The sequence below is a fragment of the Pararge aegeria genome, chromosome 21 (genome assembly GCF_905163445.1).
Source record: "Pararge aegeria chromosome 21, ilParAegt1.1, whole genome shotgun sequence".
Classification (NCBI taxonomy): Eukaryota; Metazoa; Arthropoda; class Insecta; order Lepidoptera; family Nymphalidae; genus Pararge; species Pararge aegeria.
The window spans coordinates 13951564-13976779 of record NC_053200.1 but is presented as its reverse complement, the minus strand read 5'-3'; the positions used below and the strand labels follow the sequence as shown (position 1 = coordinate 13976779).

At 36.5% G+C, this 25216-nt stretch overlaps 1 protein-coding gene across 3 annotated transcripts in view; it reads right to left on the bottom strand.

The window, feature by feature from the left end:
• Positions 1–9277: 9277 nt before the first annotated feature.
• The window catches only part of LOC120633369 (phospholipid phosphatase 2-like), a 42421-nt gene continuing 26482 nt past the window's right edge, over positions 9278–25216 (bottom strand). For all 3 annotated transcript variants that reach the window (XM_039903570.1, XM_039903571.1, XM_039903572.1), the window contains exons 3-7: positions 15872–16026; positions 15209–15423; positions 14373–14499; positions 13847–14029; positions 9278–10123 (exon numbers count right to left, since the gene is read on the bottom strand). In XM_039903570.1, the coding sequence (XP_039759504.1) occupies positions 9986–10123; positions 13847–14029; positions 14373–14499; positions 15209–15423; positions 15872–16026 (818 nt within the window). In that variant the 3' untranslated portion in view covers positions 9278–9985. The remainder of the gene's footprint in view (positions 10124–13846; positions 14030–14372; positions 14500–15208; positions 15424–15871; positions 16027–25216) is intronic.

Below are 25216 nucleotides of genomic sequence, written 5' to 3'. Positions count from 1 at the left end.
AATTACTTAAAATGCACATAGAAAAGTTAGTGATGCGTGCTGGGATTCGAACTCGGCCCCCCCGAAAGTGAAGTCAAGCTTCTACCCACTGACTGGGCTATCACCGCTTCACCACCCGCAATATATAAATATCAAGATAATATATATGAACCAGTTGTCAATCAAATATAGTTTGAATTATTTCTTGAAAACTATTAAAATTAATTCAATAAGAATGATTAACACATTTGTCAAAATGTTTATAAATTTAATAAAATATCAGGCACATATATAGTTATATTTATAAAAAGTTTAGTAATTTAACCATTTTAAGAAATTACAGTAGCATGTGAGTTTTCTCCTGTTTCCAAGTGTTATAAATAGATGGCTCTATTTTATTCCATACAAATCGAAGTAAACTTTGACGCGATCGGGTAAACCTGGGTAGGAAACTGGACACATAGAGCTATGTGAGCAACAGTCCTCAGGGCATGCAAGGAACACATCCTAGAATTGCCATTCTGTGTTCCAGTAACTTGAGGCGTAAGTTTAAGACTCATGGGCCTGTAATGACACCGGCTACCGTTTAAAATTTTGAAGACTTTTTGTTCAAAGTTTGTATTATACGTAAGTTTATAGAAAAGTCTCATTATAGTATGAAGGATTACGTAAATGATAAAAACGCTAGTGTATGAATTATTATTTTCTATACATTGTGAAGGTTGCTTTTTAAATAGTTTTGGATGACACAGTGAGATGGTGTTAACAAAAAGAACACCTCGTTTGTTGTGGGCTAATTCTTAGACCAGGACGCGCTTGGCCCCTCCCAAGATGTCGTCGAGCCCTGGGGCTCTTCTCATGACGAGCTCTCGCGCTCGCCCTACTCCCAACAAACCCCACAGGTGGTTATCGGCAAGTGTTAATCCCAAAAATTATGGGCGCGTTTAAAACTCTCGTAAATTTGGTTTTAAGTTTACTTATATAAATGTGTATGTTATCATGTCACTACCTGAGGCCATAGCACTACTGTGTCATATTATGTCATACACTTTGGACCTATTTGAATAAAGAAATATTTGACTTTGATTTTGATCTGGAGCTCAACTCGTGGCGAGCATAACTCCTAAAAGTTTGACCTGTATGCCGGGATCGTACTTGTTCCTCCCACAAGACCTCTCTTGTGTGGTAATATTTCTGTCGCTATAGAAATGGGGTAATCAAGTAATTCGGTTATAAAATTATCTTCACTATGGCTACAAAACACCGCGCTATGCACCTGTTCAGGACAGCTATTTCGGGCCTAGAGGGGAACGTAAGAACGCTCATAAATCATAATAATACGAAGCTCATTTAGCGTCGTCGCCCCACCGGAGATTACACGGTGTTGCTCAATTGACGTTCACAACAAACTTGTTCCCGTACAAAAATGGTAAAAATGGTTGCCTTATCATCAATAGCCTGTAACAGTCCACTAAAGGCCTCTCCCAATGGAAGGGATGGCCCATTATCACCACGCTAGGCAGACGGGTTGCTGATCGCAATAGATGGTACTACTAGAACAGAGGACGCTTCTGCCCGTTCTCCTTTATATTACCTTAGTCGCCTCGCCTGTATGCTGATCTGCCGTCAACACACGGCATACTGGTTGTTTGTTCGTCTGTCTATCAATAAATTAATGTATTACTCAAATTATTACAATATGATGTTCACAATTAAAACGCTCTCGTACCAGAATTACAAAAGAATCAATGATGGTTAAACATAGAATATCTATCTAAAAAAATAATAAAAGTCCCCTTATTTCTTGCGAATATTTTACAATTTTCTGATAACGATATATTTGATAGCGGGATAAAGCGGGGAATAAACGGGGATAGCCCAGCGGGTAGAACTTCGACTTCACTCCCGGGGGGCCGAGTTCGAATCACAGCACGCACCTCTAACTTCACTTGCTTCAACGGTGAAGGAAAACATCGTGACGAAACCTGCATGCCTGAGAGTTCTCCAGAATGTGCTCAAATGTGTATGGAGTCCTCCAGTCCACATTGAGCCAGCGTGGTGGACTACGGCCTAAACCTCTTCTCATTGTAGGAGAAGACCCGTACCCTGTAGTGGACCGGTTGATATGATGATGACCATCATCACCTCAACCAATCGACGTCCACTGCTGGACATAGGTCTCATTTCTTCTCCTCCTTTCTAGCATAGCTCATTTCATAGCCCGCTGAGGGACTGAGCCTTCTTATGAGGCCCATAGATGATAATTTTAGGCTTAAACAATACTAATATGGTAATGCTTTTGTAATGCAATTAAATTTATTGATCACAATTATTATTATAATGCTATTTTCGATACGTTCCACTGACACGCTTAGAGAACAAGTGAGTGACGGCACATCAAAGATGTAGATAACCCTCGTGTTATGACGTTATTAGTATTCTAATACTTATGTACTACAACGAATAAAACTTCTCCCAGGAACGAGGGCAGATAATGGTACCAATTTTGTTGTAACTTAATTTGCTTTACTCCGCGAAAAGCAGGAGAATCTGTATGATGTAATTTATAATTTCTTCAATCCTTATACTCCACAACAAACAGATCTTCTGCAATGTACCCTCTACGCAAGTTTTGCTCCGAGCATCCTCAGGAGATGTTGACTTTACAATGAATAATTGTTGTTTGACTTAACAAGTAACAAACTTTTGTTTGACTACCCCCACAGAAAAGCGGTAAGAGCTGTGGTTTTAAATGGTTCGATTTTCGGTAGGGACAGTTTGGGAATTTATAATTCCTATGGGATCGAGTGTGTGTGTGTGTTAACACCCGACCGACAAAGACGTGCAATCAGTGGCGTGCACTTCATACATGCACAAAAGCAGTGCATACCCAAAATTTTTGTATAACTCATAAAGGGGCAGGATTTCATGCCATTTTCCTTCTTTATGCATACCCTGGTTAAAAACCCTGTGCACGCCACTGCGTGCAATGTCGGTGCATCGCATGAATCAGTGACAGCCCAGTAGCTAGGACTTCGCCTTTATTTTCGGGGGGCCGAGTTGGATTCCCAGAACGCATTTCTAATTTTGAGTAATTGAAATATCACTTGCTCCAACGGAGAAGGGAAACCTCCATTCCTGAGAGTTTTCCATAATGTTCTCAAAAGCGTGTGATGTCTACCAATCCTCACTGGGCCAGCGTGGTGGACTACGGTCTGCACCCTTCTCACTGTGGGAGGAGACCTGTGCCCTGTATATGTATGTATGTATGTGTTGAATAAAGAAACGTATGATTTTGACTTTGGATGCATGAAGTTTACCCCGTTTATAAGGTACTAGCTGACCCACAAATCGGTAATTACCGGTTTTAAAATCTAAAAAAAACCCAGAACCCTATTGCAGCGCCACCTATCGGGTCCCGTTTGATTTTTCTTCCTTTTAGCATTTCTATACCCATCGTAACTTCTAATCGATAGGTCAAATTTGAGTAATTTAAAAAGGAATTTGCAGGTACATAATCAATCTTATTTATGAAACTATTTATTTTGATAAGGATTAATATAATGATAGGAATTTCACCATTCTTCAATTGTAACCGTGTTTTTATTGACAAATTATACCCAGTGGCGGTATTACCATACAAGCCTAAAAGCCGGGCTCTTTTGCTTAATGATGTATATACTCTTTGTCTACTTTACTGCAAGCAATACGTTACTCTGGCAGGTAGTCTCTGTGGTAGCAACCAGCCGAACGGCGCGGCGCCGCGCCGAACTATCACTATCGCGCTCTTCGCGTGTCTTCGTACGCGATCAGAGGCCCCGCTTTGTCTCGCTCACACTCATTTGCTTATATGGGGCTTTTATTTTACTGCTCTCTCTCATAGAAATTTCAATGTATTTAGCAGAGACAATCTAGATTATTTAATAATTTAGTATGGAGATCAAATGCCAGATTGCGAGTTGAAGTTAGTGAAGATGACCAGCGAGCGAATTGAAACAACTTCACGCGTGTTATTGTTTGCGTTACAACTAGTTGACACTTGACAGATTCATTATTATTGATTAGTAACTACTTAGTTAGGAGTTTATTATTGTTTTTTTGAGTTGAATAGTGTACTTTACTGGTTTGTTTTCTTAAAAATTATAGTAAATATTGTTAAATATGAGCTCAATTTGTGTGCAAATTGTTTCTGTGGCGAAATCAAAAAAATAATTGGCGATCAACAGGTACATTTTTGCATATTTTTTTTCTAATGAAAAGAATGGTTGGAACGCGCGTTGCATAATTCGCGTGCTGACCTTAACCGTAGTGTTTTTCAAAGATTTGTTGATATGGTTTGTCATTTAGCACAACAAGAATGGTGACTTAGAGATCATGACGAGTTAAATTTGTCCTTTAGGTAACTGGGCTTGCTCAAATTCAAAACCCTAGGAACGCCACTGATTATACCTTATAAAAAACGGCTATTGTGACTTAACCCATAACAGCTAGACATATAGCATCGCGGACTTTGTATATACGAATGATTACTTTAAACATGTTGTACATTATTTTTATGAATCATCAATCATTTCCGCGGCGTACGCTAGTAAAGGTACAAGTCGGTTTGGTTCCATTTAATAGTACTCCAGAAATTGTAATTCACGTTCATTAGACCACATGGCGAAGCCCGTCTTAACGCGAACACAGTCGGCGATAAACTAACTGAACAAGTGTGTACATGCTCGCTCTCGTTTTCCTCGCGAGACTCAACGAGACCCTTTGACTCGGGCGCAAAAAACCGACCAGTGACCGAGAACAACCGAGGCGAGACACGAGAGAGCGAGACAAGACGAATGCACCGTGTACATACTCGTTCTCGGCCTGTCTTGGTGTGTCTCGGCGAGTGTGTACAGCCGGCGTGACACCTTCAACAAACATTTTTATACTTCAGCCAATTTACAAAAAAACCATAACAAAATTACACTAAAACCTTCCGCATGAGTCACTTTGTTTATTAGTGAAGGCTTTATGAAAATCCGTTTCAATTTTTCGCATCCAGACAGACAAACGGACGCGGCGCGGTATTTACATACCTATTATAAAACTTTGTTTTGTGCCACCATGATATACTTAAAACTTATATTGCCTTAACGAGAACAAATACTGTCTGTCCTAGAAGACAGTTCAACTACTCAGGACTGTTTCTGTACAGATGCTTGGATTAACATAATTATAATTTCCCGTTTCACACTTTGAAATTGTTTAAAAAAAACCGCTCATGACATATAACTAAGAGGAAACGGAAAAAAATATTAAAACATATTTATTCCCCAACATCATATAGATAATACTTAATCGGAACATTCGTTTGTGCACGTACACACAGACGCACACAACACACTCGCACAGTCAGACTCACAGCTACATAAACACACACACACACACACACACACACACACACATGCACACACACATGCACACACACACATGCACACACACATGCACACACACACATGCACACACATGCACACACACACAAGCACACACACGCGTTTTAGTCAGCATGATATTCTCACATAACTTAACACATAATTTTAGGTACAAGGTTCTTTGTTAAGTAATTTATTTCAATGATTTACCTGATCGATGTTTGGCAAGGCCTCTAAAATACGTTATGTATATAATATGATATTAATAAAGATTTCATATTTCTATTTCTATAAAAAAATTGATAAAGCTGCGGGAAGAAATAAAGTTTTTTCCTTTCCCCGAAGAGAAAATGTCTTCTAACCGTGCTGAACAAAGAAATTATTCGGCACCAGTTTTGAAGCTTTTTAGCTGTTTGAACAGCGTGCATACCTGCGAGTTAGCATGTTTGCTCTCACTGACAGCGTTCTCTCGTTATTATGTACAGAATGTAAGTAGTCAAAGAACGAAGAATTTTTGTATAATATTCTCAGAGAACATTTCCTTAAATCAAATGCCATGTCATTGTCCTCGTGCTTCAATCAAAATCGTCTTAACATCACAATTTATTCATTTGTACGTCAAGCCAGTCCGCCGCTCACCATTATCCTAAATTGAACGTACATCATCACTATCGTCCGTCTTGCATCACGCGGGAATCGATCCCGGGGCCCGGCATCCTCATTTACGCAACGACATAACGACAGTGAGGCAATCGTGAGGCTATTATACTCAATTGTTGTCCTTTGCCCTTTAGACCTGTTCGAGATTCAAGATAAAAATGCTTGGGTGTAAATTATTGCTCTAACCAGGTTCAAAGTCAAAGTCAAAGTCAAAAATATCTTTATTCAAGTAGGCCCACAGGGGGCACTTTTGATGCGTACATAAGAATTACACGGTAGTGAGATGATGGCGTTAACCACATTCGTAAACTTAAAACTAAAGCTACGAGGGTTCCAAACGCGTCCCGGTCTAAGAAGAAGCCCACAACAAACTTAGCCGGGTGTTTTTTTTTTTTGTTATCACCATCTCACAATGTCATTTTAAATTATTAGAAGAGCAACCTGGTTAGAGCAATAATTTACACCCAAGCTTTTTTATCGTTTACGTAGTCCTTTATACTATAATAGGACTTTTCTATAAGCTTATGTTTAATATCAACTTTGAACTTTTTAAGAGACATCTCCAAGATTTATTGATTTTATTTTATATTTTAGGTTGCTTCTTTAATAGTTTTAAATGACAATGTGATAACAAAAAAATAACAAATAATTGTTGGCTTCTTCTTAGACCAGGGCGCGTATGGAAACCTCGTAGCTTTAGTTTTAAGTTGACGAATTTTAAGTTATCGCCATCAACTCACTTCTATGTCATGTTTTACATGTAATGTACGCAACAAAAGTGCCATCTATAAATAAATTTGCCATCTATGAATATATTTGAATAAAGAAATATTTGACTTTGATTTATAAGGATGCATGATGCTGCTTTAGCCGCATTGCGTGGAGTTTTTTGATTGGGCCAAAACTTTTGAGTTCGCATCACCGATGACCTCAACATGCTCGTGACGCATTGGCTGTTACACCAAGCGACTAGTAATAAAGCAGCTTAGTACAGTACTAGTACTAGTAATAAAGCAGCTTAGTACAGTACTAGTACTAGTAGTAAAGCAGTTTAGCAGCGTATGTGTACTCGCATATAAACACTCATACGTATATAAACCCTGCTACATAGTGTATACTCGAGTTCTGTGATTTCGCGTCATCGTTTCCTGCCATAGGTGGTACCTAAGTGAAGTTATGTGGCCAACTTCAGGGAAAGTTTATTCCTTATATACTGTGCATTGTTTTAATTGTGTTTTCGATACTTATTTTGACAATACATTACTTGTAAAATCAATGTATTGACGACCGATTGGCGCAGTGGGCAGCGACCCTGCTTACTGAGTCCAGGGCCGTGGGTTCGATTCCCACTACTGGAAAATGTTTGGGTGATGATTGATGTGTGTGTGAGGATGTTTATCATAATCTGGGTGTTTATCAGTATATTATAAGTATTTATGTATATCTAATTCATCAGTCATCTTAGTACCATAACACAAGCTATGCTTACTTTGGGGCTAGATGGCGATGTGTGTTGTGTCGTAGCATATTTATTTATTTATATAAAAAAATGTTCAGTACATTATATTATTTAGTGAGAACTAAATGTAGCTGGATGTTTTTGTGAAAAAAAATACAAGAACAATGTATTGAATATTGTTTCAAATATTTCTGCTCTCTGCTATGACTGCCAGCTTGTTCTAGTAGTGAGCATTTTCAACAAAGAAAAAGTGATTGAAGATAAGCTTATTTAGGTATTGTATAAAAAAACAATCGATTCGTCAATATTTTAATTAAATGAGTATAATATAACTTAATCTAAGTGTTTACAAAAAATTGTAGAGCACTTAAAAACAACGCTTATTTAAATAAAACTTACTCAATTTAACCTAAGCATACAGTAATTTAAATTATAATATTAAAGTTGTGCATATTTTTTATATACGTTATTGTTAGAAACTACACTAATAAATCACAGACAATTTTAAATTACTGTATTATACAAGAATTACCTAAGGACCCCTGCTGAGCAATAAAAAGAAACAAAAAGTCAAAAAGAACGCCCAGCGAAACCGAACAGAACGGACGGGTGATGCGACGCGGTGGGTCGTACTATAGCAGATGAACATATGTGATTTTATAATCCTAAGTTGTAACTACACTACCTTGACAGCCGACTGGCGTAGTGGGCAGCGACCCTGCTTTCTGAGTCCAAGGCCGTGGGTTCGATTCCCACAACTGGAAAATGTTTGTGTGATGAACATTAATGTTTTTCAGTGTTTACCAGTATATTATAAGTATCTACGTGTATTATATTCATAAAGATATCCATCAGCTATCTTAATGACCATAAAACAAGCTATGCTTACTTTGGGGCTAGATGGCGATGTGGCTATTGTAGTATATTTATTATTTATTTATTAATTTACACAAGATCCCGGGAAACGGTTAGTAAGTGACTTTGACTATAACGTACTTAGTGTATTAAGTTAAGGATATGCTAAAACGGAATGAAGGTTGCTAATGCCCGTTTTCCCTAAACCTATCGCCTAAATCGTATGCCAAACGATTTAGACGGTGTCTCAAGAAATAAAACGTTTTAACAACTCTTAAGTGATAACTATTGGTTAACGGTTGACTTATTTAGGCATTGCCTTGTTTTCCGTTACTATAAAGTCTAAAACTAATAATGCCTTCATAAATAAATAACGACTTATAATGGTTATTGTTGTAACAATAATGATATGTCAATTTTATTGACCAGTCACTGTCAAGAAAGTAAATCGCACAAAATTCTTAATTTAATTGACTAACAAAGACCCATCTCACTGTAACATTTTAATCGTAATTCCCTTTTGTTACCACAACTTGAGACTTACAAACTGAAAATTCATGTCAATTATAATCTTAACATCAAAACAATAAAACTTAACCATAATTTCTAACGCGACAATTTAATAGTTCTCTCTTCTCTCTGTGGTATTTTCGAGTATGGCATCACTAGCAAATTGTAAAAGGGTATTGGATAGAAGCAGGGGATGTTGACTTTACAATGAAAAATGAATATTGTAAAGTCAACATCTGCTAAGGAAGCTCCAGTGTCGAGAATCTGCTTGGTAGGAGTATGAAGATTGAAGAAATTATAAATTAGGCTATACTCCTGCTTTTTGCGGAGTATGGTTAATTCAGCTTAATTTTCATAATATATCATGGATTTACACAAAGTAACGCCTGTTTAGCCCAGTGTTTTACTTCGACTTCACTTTCGGGAGGACAAGTTCAAACCCCACCACGCACCTCAAACTTTTTCAAATTATGTGCGTCCTCCTAACCTCTAAGTAATGTGCGTTTTAACAGATTCTTTTGCTTTTCGCGAAGTATAGAAAGTTATCCTTTATTTTCATCATGTCATTTCAGGGGGTCCACACTTGTATTGTCGTATCTTTGCAGTTGGTAGAAAATAACAGTAGTAATTAAAAAGACTTGTCCAAATTTACATCTCAATTTCATTTGATTAAGCCACGGTGCATCTGGACCCTCCAATTGCTTTTTATGCCACCCTTTTAAAATGGGAAACAATAGTTTCCAAATATATGGCACCACCATTTTAACTAATTGCGAATATTAAAAAAAATCATAATAAATTAATTTCAAATAGGCCTACTTTGTAAACACGTTTGAAACGTCAAGTCTTTCTGTTCATAGTGACTCTTCACCCGCAGAGTGATTACGTATCTCGCGACAGGCTTGCGACAGGCGTAAATCTTGCAATCACTGCTGTCAAACGTCACATTTCCATACAATAAACAAAAGTGACGTTTGACAGCAGTGATTGCAAGATTTACGCCTGTCGCGAGATACGTAATCACCCTGTCGTTGTGTCCGTAGGTGAAAACATCTCTACGTAGAGAACCATTAGATTGTCTATCCACTATTGGGAACACTAAGAAGAAGCTCTAGGACGGTTGACTGTGGTCAGAGGATTGCTGCGGTCCGTCAAAAACTAAAGTCCGTACAGTATGCTGACTGTCTGTCATTGGGTTGCCTTTCAGGATTTGCGGTCTTCTCTTAAAGTTATCACAAATGACTAGCACCTGAAACAAAGAGAAAAAATCACGTTATAGCATACTTGTATTTTATCAACATCATAAATCCAATAGTTGGAAAATCCAAAAGTGCACGCTTCATAATCTCATTCATTACAATAAAATTGAGATTATTTCTAAATTTGAAAAAGTATTTATTAAATAACTAGCTGTCCCGGCGAACTTCGTACCGCGGATATTATTTATTTTTTTGGTATATGTTTTATTTTAATACTTATTATCCTATTCCGGTCTAAGAGGAATCCAAAAAATCAAATAACATAAAAATTGGTCCAGCCGTTCTTGAGTTATAAATGGTGTAACTAACACAACTTTCTTTTATATATATAAATAATTAAACTACATCTATTTATACCGTGAAAAGTACCTAATAGGCTTCTATTCCTCAAAATATTGAAGCCTATGAAAAAAACAAACTCGATTAGTGAAGTATTTCGCTCGTTATCGTGACCACACGATACGGGATCCGCACATACAGACACACGGACGTCCAGGAAAGAACTTTTTCAAACAATTTTTTAATTAGTTTAAATAATAAAAAGAGATTAAAAAATATCATGAGTGTTAAAAATAGTGTTTTTTCTCAACATTTGTCTATTTATATTCACTTAAAAAAGCAATAAAAAATAAAAAAGTGACATTTTAAGTTGTAGAATCATTCGTTGTGCGTAAACTGACAGTAATACCCACCTCAACCCTTCGCTTATGAGACGTGCATTACCGGCGCATTTCAAGGCACGGGAATGAAAATATGGTAGTAACCCCTATGCTGGCCAAGTGCGGTTTAATAGACTTCAGACGCACTTGTTAACATACATGTTTCCTCGCTACGTTTTCCTTTATACGCACATAACTCTTAACATTTTGACTTTAAAGAGTGAGTCCGAGGTTCTAACCATTTGAGTATCTCTGCTTTTTAATCTACAATCCACTCTTATCCTATAGTGAAATTAAAGTATTAAGTATTTATAATAAGTATGTCCTTGAAACGGCGCGTATTGTGAGGAGGTTCCTCACTCTGGAGCCCTGATCGCCGGTTGCTTGGGCATTCAAAAGCCCCGCAAGCGGAGGGTGGATGTTTTTTTTTATAAATTGTTAATAGTGTTTTTATTTTATTTTTAAGCATTGTTAAGAATTAAAAAAAAATGAAAAAGAATAAATGATAGAATTTTAAAAGTATGTAAAACCTCCTCGTCCACAGCCAAATAGAAACCCCACCCACGTCTGGAGGCACTTTTTTATATATTACAATTATATCTATTATTAGCAGAGAAGCCAAGCGGTCAGTTAAAGTGGCGGCATGGAAGGTCAAATGAACAATTTGATACTTTGATGAACGCGTCAGATACGTAACAACAACAATCAAGATGTCCGCCATGATGGGAATATTTTTTCTTCAACAAAGAAATATGGATTTACATTAAGTAACTGATGTGTGAGAGGCCACTGACCTTAGCGAACGTATCCTATATTACTTATTCAGTCCACACGCCTGTAAACTAATTCGACCGCATCACAATGCGGGATTTAATTACGTCTTCTTGTTTGTAAGCTAACTAAGTAAACAAGTGTTTAACTTAGCGGACAACTTAGGAAGGGTTTATACTCGTATTGAAGTGAGAGAGGCGGGTAGTTTGATCATATTATGAGGACAATGGCTTCTTCTAATCAGTAGTAGAAGAAAGAAAGATGATAAGTTTTTGTGTAACGTGTACTTTATATGTTAATTGCTATGTGTTGTTTTATTCCCAAATAAAAGATTTTATTATTATTATTATTATATTTTTTGGATTAAATTCAAATCTCTTCTTTTTTTTTTTTTTATATTTATAGACGAGCGCTTGACTGCAATCACACCTGATGGTAAGCGATGATGCAGCCTAAGGTGGAGCGCGCTTGCCTAGAAGGTGCCTATTCACTCTTGATTTGAAGGTTTAGTACCCTGTTGTAAGAACTGGGGAAAATGGAAGCTGGAAGAGCATTCCAGATCCTAGCGGTGCGAATTAAAAACGAAGATGCGATGCGCTTCGTACGCGTGCGCGGTATATCGACCACGTAGGGATGCAGATCCTTCCGGTGCCTCGTGGTTCGATGGTAAAAAGGCGAGGGGGGAACTAGATCAAATAGTTCTTGAGCACACTCTCCGAAATATATCCTATAGAATACCGAAAGGCAGGCAACCTTGCGACGATGTTCCAAACTCTTAAGTCTTCTTTACGAAGGTATAATTAACAGAGCACGGGCCGGAGCCAAGTGCAAAATCAGGGGAATCATGTCAAAAACTTTCGAACCAGGCGACATGTGTTTATAACGGCTTTTGGTAGGAGTCTATATGCAGACTTATGTATATTTAGCGTTTTAAGCCCTACGTGGAGAGTGTGAGGCATTACTCCTGTGGATTAAATAATTATAGGGATAGTTTTGGAGCTATTGATTTTCCACTGTGTTTTTATTTCTATGGCTAGATCTGTGTATTTTGAGATTTTATCGGTGTAGGTGGATTATTTTTATAATTAAAGAGCTTTGTTTGTGCGTGCCATGCTACCGAAAAACAGCAATGCTTATTCCGCAGCAAAGCATTGCTGTTTTTCGGTAATAATTATTATAGGCACATGAGTCCTCATCATAAATATCATGTACCCCTCAGGCTGATAGGCACAGGACAGCATGTTGTAAAACGTGTTACGTACTATCTAAATACGTCCCTGGTATATTAGTAAGTGTCTGTAATTATTTTTTTTTTTTAGCACGCTTGCCTAGAAAAAGCCTATTCACTCTAGCCTTGAAGGTACTCAAATTATACGTGGCAGGAAACAGTTGCCGGGAGGGCGTTCCACATCTTAGCGGCACGTATCTGAAACGTGGATAAAAAACGTTTCGTGCGTGTTGATGGGATATCAACCACATAAGGATGCCACCGCTCACGGTGTCTCGCTGTTCTGTGGTAGAACGGGGAAGGAGGAACAAGATTGTGAAGTTCCTGAGCACACTCACCGAAGTATATCCGGTAAAAAACCGATAAACAGGCAACATTGCGTCGGTGCTGGAGACTATGCAGTTTCGACTGTGTTAACGAATTGTCGCCTATAATTCTATAATATAATATGATCTAGTGCAACATAAACCCCAAAACCAAAGAATTAAGAAGATGCAGAACCCTTATTCAGCCATTATTGTATGCAGTGCATTGTGTCTCACTTCACACTCGCCGAATGTAATCGCTCACAATTTCTTTTCCATTTTCCAAATTTTCCCCATTTTATGGTAAACGTTTAGAACATTAGAGGAAAAATAATTTCTGTCTGCTAAATGGAATGTAGTGATTAGCCGCCTGTCTGTTTAAACTTTACTAAAGTGGAGTGGTTTTTCATGCTTTAAGATAGCAAAGCATATCATAATTACATTACATTTTTATTAGGTTGATTTTAGCTTTCTTTCCTTTCAGTGATGAACACGTTTTCTATGTTCATTATTTTATGGTGTCAGCAATAGTGGATCTAATTTCAGTTGGTAATTAATTTAAATTTAGTTTCACATAAATGGGATATCTCAAAGTGATAAGCGCTGTCAAGAACACATCTGGAATCGATTAAATTTATTATATGGTTCTACTCAAAATTATGGATAGTGGTCTACGTGGCAAAACTATATAAATGAACAAATATGGATAGATAGATGAGACAGTCACAGGAAAATTATGTATAAACCCACCGTAAACAATAAAGTGATGACGCCAATGCCAGCACCGACGAGGACGTCCCACCAGTGATGTCTGTGATCGGTTATTCTCGTCAACGAGCAGACTGCTGTGTAGGTGATGCAGAGGAGCTGAGCCAAAGGGACCAGGAAGACGGTCCGGTGACGCCAGTTGAATGCACGTTGTTGGAGGTACCACTGGAATTAAGAATTCCATTATAAAATACAGCTTTACAGAACATTAGATAATATTTAAGTATTTTGTAAGAAGTTGACAGGCGTTTGTAAGATGACATTCATATGATTTTAGGTGTGTATGATTTGAGCCGTCAATTGAGATATCAAGTGAATTTTCATCGCCCTACTAGTGTCGATAGATCTAGGATGATATTATCGTGCCTTGTCACGCAACAAGCTCAAGACGAAGAGTCCCAAATGGGCATGGAACTAGTCGGGCAATCTCCGACAAAAATTCACGTTCAGCCGATAAGTTTGTTGATAGTTACTCGTTTAATTTACAGGTTCAAAGATTGATACTTACAGCCATAAATAATCCGCAGTACACCGATAGAGAGGTATGTCCTGAAGGGAAGCTGTGGTACGAGTCTGTTTGGTACCATTTCGCAAATCTCGTTGAGGTACATTGAAATGTGCTGACGTATTCAGATCTGAGGACAATTAATTAAGACAATAATATAGTGGCTATTCTTTCATGAACTAGAAGAACACTTTTCAAATAATACATTTTTAGAACACTTTCATGGCTCTCATTTTCTTATTAGTGCTTATTCAAGTAGACTTTATAATACTAATATATATATATATATATATATACAACGTGTGTTGAAGGGTGCATAAGTATATTTCATAAGGAATCCAAAATATTAAATCGAAAGAAGCATATTTAACTTAAACTAATTCAAAACATTCTAAGTGTTTGCTGATGACAACCCTATTGAAGATAAAAGACCGACATGAGTATAGCACGCTACGAGACACGTTCCTGATAAAGTGACAGGAGTCACATGACTTTAATTTTGCATGTGATGTTAGGGCTGCCTCTGATTTCTTTCAGTAAAATCTATGGCGGTGGTATACTCAAAAACTATAAGGTTTTCTCATATAAGTATCAGAGACAGTTCATAATGTTCCTCTAAAGCATGTGAAGTCTAAAGAATGCAAGGGTGTAACAAAATGGTTCCCCTTTACCCGCTTTTGTTTGGAAGCGGTGATTGTGAGTAAGAGTCCAGCCTCCCGTTCAATGGCAATCAGTTGGATCCCCAATACGCAAATCTCAGTTTTGTGACATACATGCTTTCTTAGCAATTAAATAATATAGTGTGTTTTAATGCTTATGTTGACGAACGTCTTACTTACCCATTGCAAGTTTTTAAAGTGTCTGGTTCGCATATATCGAAAAACGTAGGCCTCGGGTTACCCGTAATGCCTTTCATGACTTCGACAGTCATTAAATTGAAGAACAATCCATAAATATAGTTTCTATACAGTATGGCTGTTTTTCGAGAAACGTAGTTGAGTTTCGTGCGCATCGTGTATGTAGAATCGAAAAGGATTATTTCGGTGATAAAAATCTGAAAGAAAAAAAAACAAATAGTTACATTGTGTATAGAGGTGATAAGATTTAAAAAAAAGTTTTATTGTATACAGAGGTGATAAGATATTAAAGAGATTAATAATTTATTATGATAATAAAAACGCTATATACAAATATAGCGTTTTTATTATCATAATAAATTAATAAATGGGGGAAAAACAGACAGTATAGTAGATTAAAACAAGTACAAAGCAAATGATGAAAAGATAAAAAGATGGACAAATAAAGGTTGAGAGTTAAGACTAAGAATAAGCAGATCTTAAGAGAATAAAAGATATGGTTCGTCAACAACTGAATAAACCGTTGCTTCATAACATATCGCAAAATCTACTAGTTATACTAACATTTAAAAAAATATTGATCTTAGTGGTGAGTTAATACAAAAAAATGGCTTTGGAATGGCAAAATAAATCTGATATACTTACAAGTGCAAAAGGAAGAAGTAATATCGTCGATACAATAACTTCCATAGAAACTGTGTCTCCTTTGAACGGGAACGAAAGAGCAGGATCATTGCAGAAGAAGCCATTCTTGTAATGAGGGATCACTCCGTATTCGAAGAGACCGATGAGAAGCAATACTGTAAAAAACACATTGTTATCAATCTGATGTCTTAGTTAACAATTATTTATTTGTATTTATTAATACTAAACTTTTTTTTTCGAATTTTGTATAGGTACTTGTAGTAGTAATTTGCAGACAATAATATGGCTCTAATGCTTGCTAAATTTTATTTTTAAGTTAGTTCTATACTGTTATTTTTTTTCAAACGACTACAAAAAAGGGGGAGGTTCTCAATTCGATCGTATATATGCTTTTTTATGCTTGTTCGTCGTTTATGATTATTTTTTGTTTTTTTGAAGAAGAAATTTCAACGGTGATCCTATGAATAACCTATGAGTGATTTTAGGAACCTAGGAATAACGTTAGATGCTAAACTTCAATGGGGCCCTCAGGTTAATAATGTATCGAACAGGCTTAGTTCTGCCACCTATGCAGTGAAGAAGATACGCCACATAACGGACATAGAAACTGCTAGGCTAGTCTATTTTAGCTACTTTCACAGCATTCTGTCATATGGAATTTTACTATGGGGTAATGCTGCTGATATTAGCACTATTTTCGTGCTGCAGAAGAGAGCTGTTCGTGCGATCTATAAAATGGGTCCGAGAGAGTCATTGAAAGATAAATTTAAAGATGTTAAGATAATGACAGTTTTTAGCCAATACATATTTGAAAATTTAATGTATGTTCACAAAAATATCTAAATTTAAGAGAAAATGTGACTGCAATAATTTGAACATTAGAAGCAAAAATAAACATGCAGTGCAATATACTACATAAAACAAATAATTCATTTAAAGGAAATTGTATACAATTTTACAATAAATTACCAGTTGATATATTGGAGATGGCTCTGAAAAAGTTCAAAGTTTGTATTAAACGTAAGCTTATAGAAAAGTCCTATTATTGTATTAAGGACTACGTCAACGATAAAAATGCTTGGGTGTAAATTATTGCTCTAACCAGGTGCTTCTTTAATAGTTTTTAAAGGACAATGTGAGATGGTGATAACAAAAAAAAATAACAACTGGCTAAGTTTTTTGTGGGCTTCTTCTTAGACCAGGGCGCGTTTGGAACCCTCGTAGCTTTAGTTTTAAGTTGACGAATTTATTTATCGCCATCAACACACTCCTATGTCATATTTTACATGTAATGTACGCATCAAAAGTGCCATCTATGTGCCTATTTGAATAAATAAATATTTGACTATGACTTTGACTTAGAGGTGACTAGTGAGGTTGTAAGTTTTTCAAAAGTACCCATATGGGTTATAATGAAGCCAAGTAGATCTGATGATGGAGACCATAGGCATTCGAAGGAATTCCTCAACGATTTACAGCTCAGTGCTGTAAATCGGTAATTATTATGCATGACTGTCTGTTTTCCATAATAAATAAAATAAATAAAAGAAGGATATGAATGAAAATGATGAAGGAGATAGTGTACAGTGAGTAAGTCATCTATTATCTAACAAAAGTGTATTCAATGTACGAAAATAAATCTGATTAGTGGTATTGCAAATTGCAATACTGCGAGCTTGGATGTAAATCACCTGGCGCTAAGTATCCCTAAGCTATTCTCGTTTAAATAAGATTAAAATGCATCTAGAGTTACCACTATACTTTTAGACTTGATAATCTTTGAAAATTATAAAACTACACTCCTTATATATTGGATAGAAACAGGCGTTACTTTGCGGAATTCCATGATATATTATGAAAATTTAGCTTACTTTGCTATACTCCGCGACAAGTAGGAGAATCTGCATGGTGTAATTTATAATTTCATAAATCCTTATACTCCACACGAAACAGATCTTCGACAATTTACCCTCTACGTTATTGTACTTAACAATTTTAAATTAAACATCTCCTGAGGATGCTCCAGTTTCGGAGCGAAATTGCATTCTTTCAGATAATTAAAGAGATAAAATCTCTGCAGTAATAAAATTTTACTTAAAAGATTAATGATGCATTGTGAATGCAGTATTTACTTAAAGCAAATGACACTCTCGAACAAAAATAAGATAAGATCAACACGACAAAGTTCTCAGCAAAGAAATTTTATTTATTGTTTTATTTGGTCACACGATATTAAACCAACATGCAGATGTGAGTCGGGCATGAAAAAAATCTGCATAATTTGGAGCGTTGTAATGCAAGTTCAAACTAAGATCAAAATGTAGCCGTAGAACTATGAATATTTAAATATAAGATAAACAACCTCGTTTTTGTTTCAAAATAAACTTCTATATCGCTACAGTTTTTCTTTAAAACTGAAGGTAATAAAGACTCTTCTTGCCCTACATTATTGCATTGCTACTTCAAACTTAAAAAAGACGAAATTGTTGTTAGGGGTTTTCGCAAACTTTACTATGGATACGTGGTTTTCTATAGCTTGAAACTTCTCATGGTTAATGTTATTAGGCCAAAATTTCTGAATTTTAAGGTGAGTGAAGTGATAATAGTTAATCCAGCTATCTTCCATCTACGATATTTTACTACAACTAGAACTTGGTGCTAATCAAGGGGCGGATGCAAAACATTCTAAAAAGATGACCATACTTCAGTGGCTACTTAGATGTTTATTAGTAGAAATGCACCTGGTGGAAAAAATCCAAATCAAAAATAGTTTTAAGTTAACGGATGTGGCTATCATCATCTTCTCATTAATGTAAATATATAGGTATGAAGTATGAACGATTCATAACTTTCTGAGATAGGCCTACATGAATGAAAAACTTTTGAATGTGTAGAATCTTCTAGAAAATTTTCTTCATTCAAGTGGACATCTGTCATGTGGCGTTGATATGGACGTTGGCATCGTTGGCCAATTGATTCGCCCAAACCCCCGCTTCCGTCATTTTCAGTTCAAAGTCAATGTCACATTGCCAGGATGCTACAATTGCGTAATTGAGGAGGTCAAAATTTGCGAACAGGAACGTTGTTCTTTTGACTCCTTCGTTATTATCTTATTGAATTGTAAGCTGTGACGCGCGTGTAAAGGAAATCCAGCATTATATCTCACTAGCGGCCCCTCGCGAATTCGTCCGCTTAAAGTCAACCTTAAACGATAGACATATGCTCTGGTGGACCTTTATTTTCTTAAAGGGGAACAACGTTGTAATACATGATGTTTTCGAAACTTTAACAGATTAGGCAGCGCAGCGGAAGCTCTCAAAAGGGAAAAAAACCCTGAGTTTGAAACATTCTTCATTGGTGAATATCAACCACATAAGCATGCCACCGCTCACGGCGTCTCGCTGTTCTGTGGTAAAACAGGGACGATCTTAAGGGCGTGGATGCCGGTTGTTTAGTGACGTGTTACAGGCACATGAGCCTTTAACCCTCTGCCAAAGATTAATGGACACTGAGCGACACGTTGCAGGACGTGATCCTATCATGATCTGGAAAGTATTGCTGTGATTATAGGAGATGGTTTCCCACTTATCATCAGGTGGACCGTCTATTTGGGCGGTCAATTAAAATGGAAAGCAGCCCGGAACATGAGGGAAAGCATAGTGCTATCAGAAAAACACACATGAGACTTCCTTTAAGAAAACGCTCTTTATGATGACCAAACTCGCGTGAAAAAAGACGCTGAAGGGAATCCAACCAATCACAAAGAGTGCGCGTTCAAGCAAAAGCGTTGTTATTGGTCGCAGCTAACGACGCAAGTTGGTCGCGGAGGTTTGGCTCTCAAGAGTTGGTGAGTATAATACTCTTTCTTTAGCTGGTTGAATTCGATATACCTATCGTTATTAAGCTCTAGAGTAGAGAATTGAGTTCTAACTTTTTTTAAAAGCTCCCCGAAGATGAGCATAAAATGGGGCTAGACATTGTTAATAAATCCTATTTATTGATTTTTAAGTATATTTATTATCCTCGGTGTTTGTTCACTTCGGAGAAGAAAGTTCCTTAGCTTTAAATTCCTAAAGGTCTTACATGACAGTCAAGCTCGAATGTTAAAAATTGATGGTCAATCTAATACAAAATCTTCAGATGGTTTTTTCGCTGTATATAAAGACAGCGCTACCAAATCCAATTTGTCATTTCGAGATTTTGGATAGATTAGATTCATATTTATTATTTAGATTACATTAATTTATTACTTTAATTTTATTAACACCATTATTTTTCGTTAATCTTTCCGATGTATAATCAAGGCATAATATTTTAAGTTCACCAAATATCTTAATAGCTTTATGTTTCTTAGCACTGTATTAATAATACAATTTTCTTTGATAACATATGTATAACTAATTTGATCTGTTTTTATGTGTGCACACTATGCAGATAAAAACACGTGGAGAACCACCTGAACATGATGCGCCTTTTATCTGTTGCAACAATTCAAATTGGGTTATGCAATTTGGCCCGTAACAGCGCATCAAGATTTAAAGAACTTTAAGTCCTATTGTAGTTAAATAAAGTTCATTTTTGATAACCCATGCCCCTAGGTGCATCATTGCATTGATCGATTTACTGATCGCCCTTATGTCCTTGGTATTAAAGACTATTATCATTAATTTAATGACTTTTGTGGTGTTAAGTCTAGCCACATTGAATCCCACGTGAGTTAGGGGGCACGTGGATTCCAATGTGGAAAGACTTGAAAGAACGACCTCCTGCAATTACTTTAAGTTTAATGTCTCTATACACAGGGCATCCGTCGCAAGCCTCGTAAGCGACGGTTTAAAGGTGCATGCCCATATTACACTTTTACGACCTCCTTTTATTTAAAGTTCACGATGAGGCCGGAAATAATGTGAAAGTCAAAGTCAAAGTCAAAAATATCTTTATTCAAGTAGGCACATAGGTGACAATTTTGATGCGTACATAAGAATTACACGGTAGTGAGATGATGGCGATAACCACATTCGTAAACTTAAAACTAAAGCTACGAGGGTTCCAAACGCGTCCCGGTCTAAGAAGTAGCCCACAACAAACTTAGCCGAGTGTTTCTTTTTTTGTTATCACCATCTCACAATGTCATTTTAAATTATTAGAAGAGCAACCTGGTTAGAGCAATAATTTACACCCAAGCTTTTTTATCGTTTACGTAGTCCTTTATACTATAATAGGACTTTTCTATAAGCTTACGTTTAATACAAACTTTTAACTTTTTAAGAGACATCTCCAATGCTGGTTGCGCTTTATGGTATATACAATAAAGGAGCTGATGGTGAAGTGCCGGGAGAACTAAACCATTAACGCCCTGGCCTCGAGAAAAACGAAAAGCAATATTTTGTAAAAGGTAATTACTATTTTACCTTAGATAATTGTAAACCCACCAACAAAAGCGTGAAATTTTTTATTTTTACAAAAAAAACCGACTAAAATGTAGAAAATTGCTAGGTTAGGTTTAGTTGCTAAATAAATAAAAAGGAACCATATACTAAAAAAATATACAACGACAATACACACATCGCCACCTAGCCCCAAAGTAAGCTTAGCTTTTTTCTAGGTACTAAGATGACTGATGAATATTGGTACGGATAATATACATAAATACTTATAATATACAGATTAACACTAAGACACTGAAAACAGTCATTTTACTTGGCACCGACCTAAAAATGTTGTAGAAAATATTTTATGTATGGATGAATATTATTTGCATTGTTAAAACTCAAATTCGGGCGGCTCAAATTAGCACGGGCTTTTGTCAGAACGTTTGTGAAATAAAAAACAGAAATGCAGAATTTACAACTTTAAATGGAATATTATAAGGTCCATTTTACTTTGACGATACAGAGTTTAATACTCGAAACGACTACTCGATTGTGAGCGAACGTCTTGGACTGCAAATCGCTGTGTTCTGCGTGCAATCGATCGCTAAGATTGTGAATGTGGCCCTTTATATCTGGTAACATCTGTCCGCTGTTGCACACACTAGGCGCATTTTTAAATTGATCGACTCATCGCTTCTATGTGTATCGTAATAAAGGCTATTTTTATAAAATAAAGTTCTGGAGTATTGTTCACTGTACCTACACGTTGTTTCCAATGTGTATAGGCGTGTTTGGATGATTGCACAGGTGCATCCTTTCTTGAGGTTATGAGATGGTGCACGAGTTAAATTATTCACTCAGAATCTGTTTATCATTGTTAAAGGAAGATTTGTTTCATTCCACTACTAGCTGATAAACGCGACAAAGTTCGCGTGTATTAAGGTTATTTATTCCCACAGGAATTCTCTTATTTCCCGGAATAAAAAGTAGCCTATGTGCTATTCCAGGCTACAATACATCTCTGTACAAAATTTCAACTAAATCGGTTCAATCGTAGCGACGTGATTGAGTAACAAACATAAATACTTTCGCCTTTATAAAATTCTAGCTTCTGTCTGCGTCTAAAGCCACTTACCACGGGAACTATTTGAGAGATCGGTATAGAAAGTACATGCCCTTTTCATAGCATAGGCGACATGCATATGAAATTTCAAAGCTGTCTGCCCGCGGCTTAGCTCTAAAACAATTTTCCCTCGGGAACTACTTAAGGAATCGGGATAAAAGTCTATGTTGTTTTCCATGTCTAAGGCTACATGCATGCCAAATTTCATTCAAATCCGTTCAGCCGTTCTTGCGTGTTTGAGTTACAAACATCCACACTTTCACATTTATAATAAGTATTAGTAAAAGAAACCCCATATTCATTTCTTACAATGTTTAATCGTTTCAGTATCTAATGACAACTTGGCACATTATAAACTCAAACTATCTGAACTTATATCCCACTGTTAATTAACTACAAAGAGATAACTTCTTCTATCTTTCCTTGAAACTTCTGTCTCTACTCTTCTGTACCTCTATTGTTCCCGCCATTTTTTATTACCTTCCTCTTTGATCTGACTTCCTGTCATTTTGAATTCCTAATCCAACTTATACCGACCACAGATTATGCGTAATTTTGACCAGTCTGAACGAGGATACCTTTTTTTTAACAAAATAACATAAAAAGGCAGATTTGCTAACATTAGTAGGATAGGATAAGTTACCCCTTAGCTGCAATCTGTTGGTAATAATAAAAATAAAAGTAAAATCTGTTAGTAAATAAAGGTGTTGGTATGTGAAGATGCAGTCTAAGATGGTAGTTGAGCCTTTTAGGGCTAGTCTATGGCAGTAGGTAATCTATATATATAAAAGGCAAAGGTTGACTGACTGATCTATCAACGCATAGCTCTAACAACTTGACGGATCAGGCTGAAATTTTGCATACAGATAGTTATCACAACGTAGGGATCCGCTAAGAAAGGATTTTATAAAATCCAACCCTAAGAGGGTTAAATGGGGGGTGAAAGTTTGTATAAAATCCTTCATTTAACAATTTATTTTTCAATTTACATCCATGGAACTTTGATATTATGTTTTCGATTAAAAATAAAGGATTAAACATGTTTCACAAATTTTAAAAATTCCAACTCCAAAGGCATAAGGGATAAATAAATAAATATACGACAATAAACACATCGCCATCTAGCCCCAAAGTAAGCGTATCTTGTGTTATGGGTACTAAGATGACTGATGAATATTTTTATGAATAATATACTTAGAATATACATATAAACACCCAGACACTGAAAAACATTCATGCTCCTGTAATGGGAATCGAACCCACGACCTGAGAGTCAGAAAGCAGGGTCGCTGCAAATTGCGCCAATCGGCCGTCAAATCGTCGGATGTAATCAAATGAAAGTTTCTGATTTATTAAGTAAGTTACGTTCATATTTTTCTATGAGCAGCAAAACTTTTTTTTAAACCGTTGTAGGTAAAATTTACCAAATCAAAAATTGAACTTAACGTGAGCGAAGCCGCGGGCAAAAGCTAGTACATATTAAAGTTAAACCTACACCCGTAATCGGTTTCTATGCGCCATCGTACCCACAGATTTAAGAACATACAGAACTCTCAATCAGCCATTATTACCCCCATTTATAACCACAACGCTCACCGCTGCGAATGCTGGTCTTATATGTATATAAGACCTTCCTAGACAGTCTTATCACAGTTATACATAACTGTCACACAACTAACTGAGACCGCTACAATCTCAGGCTGCTGTATCATTTACCACCAAGAAAGATTTTAGTCCCACCAGCCCGCATTAGAGCAGCGTGGTGTACGCTCTAAAAACCGTTTCTCAGTAGGACATTCATAGTCAGGATAATGAGATTTTATTCAAAAGCTAACTTATAGTATCCAACTAGATATTACTGGTTACCTAGAAACGGATTTAATTTCGTCGTCGTAACTAGTTTTCCTACTCAACAACAGATGGCGCGAGTAGTATCATTAAAACATTACCGGCCATAACATTGCCTTAAGTACCCATTATAAGTCCGTAGATCAAAATGATTAACGATTATTATATTTTAATTAAAGTGCCCCACTATATTTTATAACTACTAATTATTAACTTGGTTATTGATCTTTAATATAGTTTCCACAAGCGTATCGACATGGTTTATGTTTAGACTTACTTACTAAACGGTGCTCGAGGCGAAAAATTGTGTTTAATCGATATTTTAATCGATGCTCGTAGATCGGTAATGGTAATGGTAATTATATGAAGAATGGGTATCTGTGGTCGGTTATTTAGGTGTTACTTAATTAATGATAACCGTTAGGTTTTTTATATTAACTTAATAAGTTTATACAATTTTTTTGAAAGTATTTATAGGCTAATTTTTAAGGGGGACCTGGTTATATCCGTCCGCTTAAGTTTGGAACGCTCTTCCGCCTACGGTGTTTCCTGATTCATACAACTTGAATGCCTTCAAGGCCAGAGTGCAGTGGCGTGCATAGAGGGTATGCACAGGGTATGCAAATGATATAAAATAAATAATAAATAAATAAATATACTACGACAATTAGCCATCGCCATCTAGCCCCAAAGTAAGCGTAGCTTGTGTTATGAGTACTAAGATGCCTGGTGAATATTTTTATGAATGATATACATAAATACTTAGAATATACATATAAACACACAGACACTGAAAAACATTCATGCTCATCACACAAACATTTTCCAGTAGTGGGAATCGAACTCACGGCCTTGGGCTCAGAATGCAGGGTCGTTACAAACTGCGCCAATCGGCCGTCAAAATGGAGAAAATATCCAGTAAGAGTTCTAAATACTTAAGGGTAGGCAATGTCATTCCTTAAGTTTTTTATAACTCGTACTGGATATTTTCTTCATTTTATA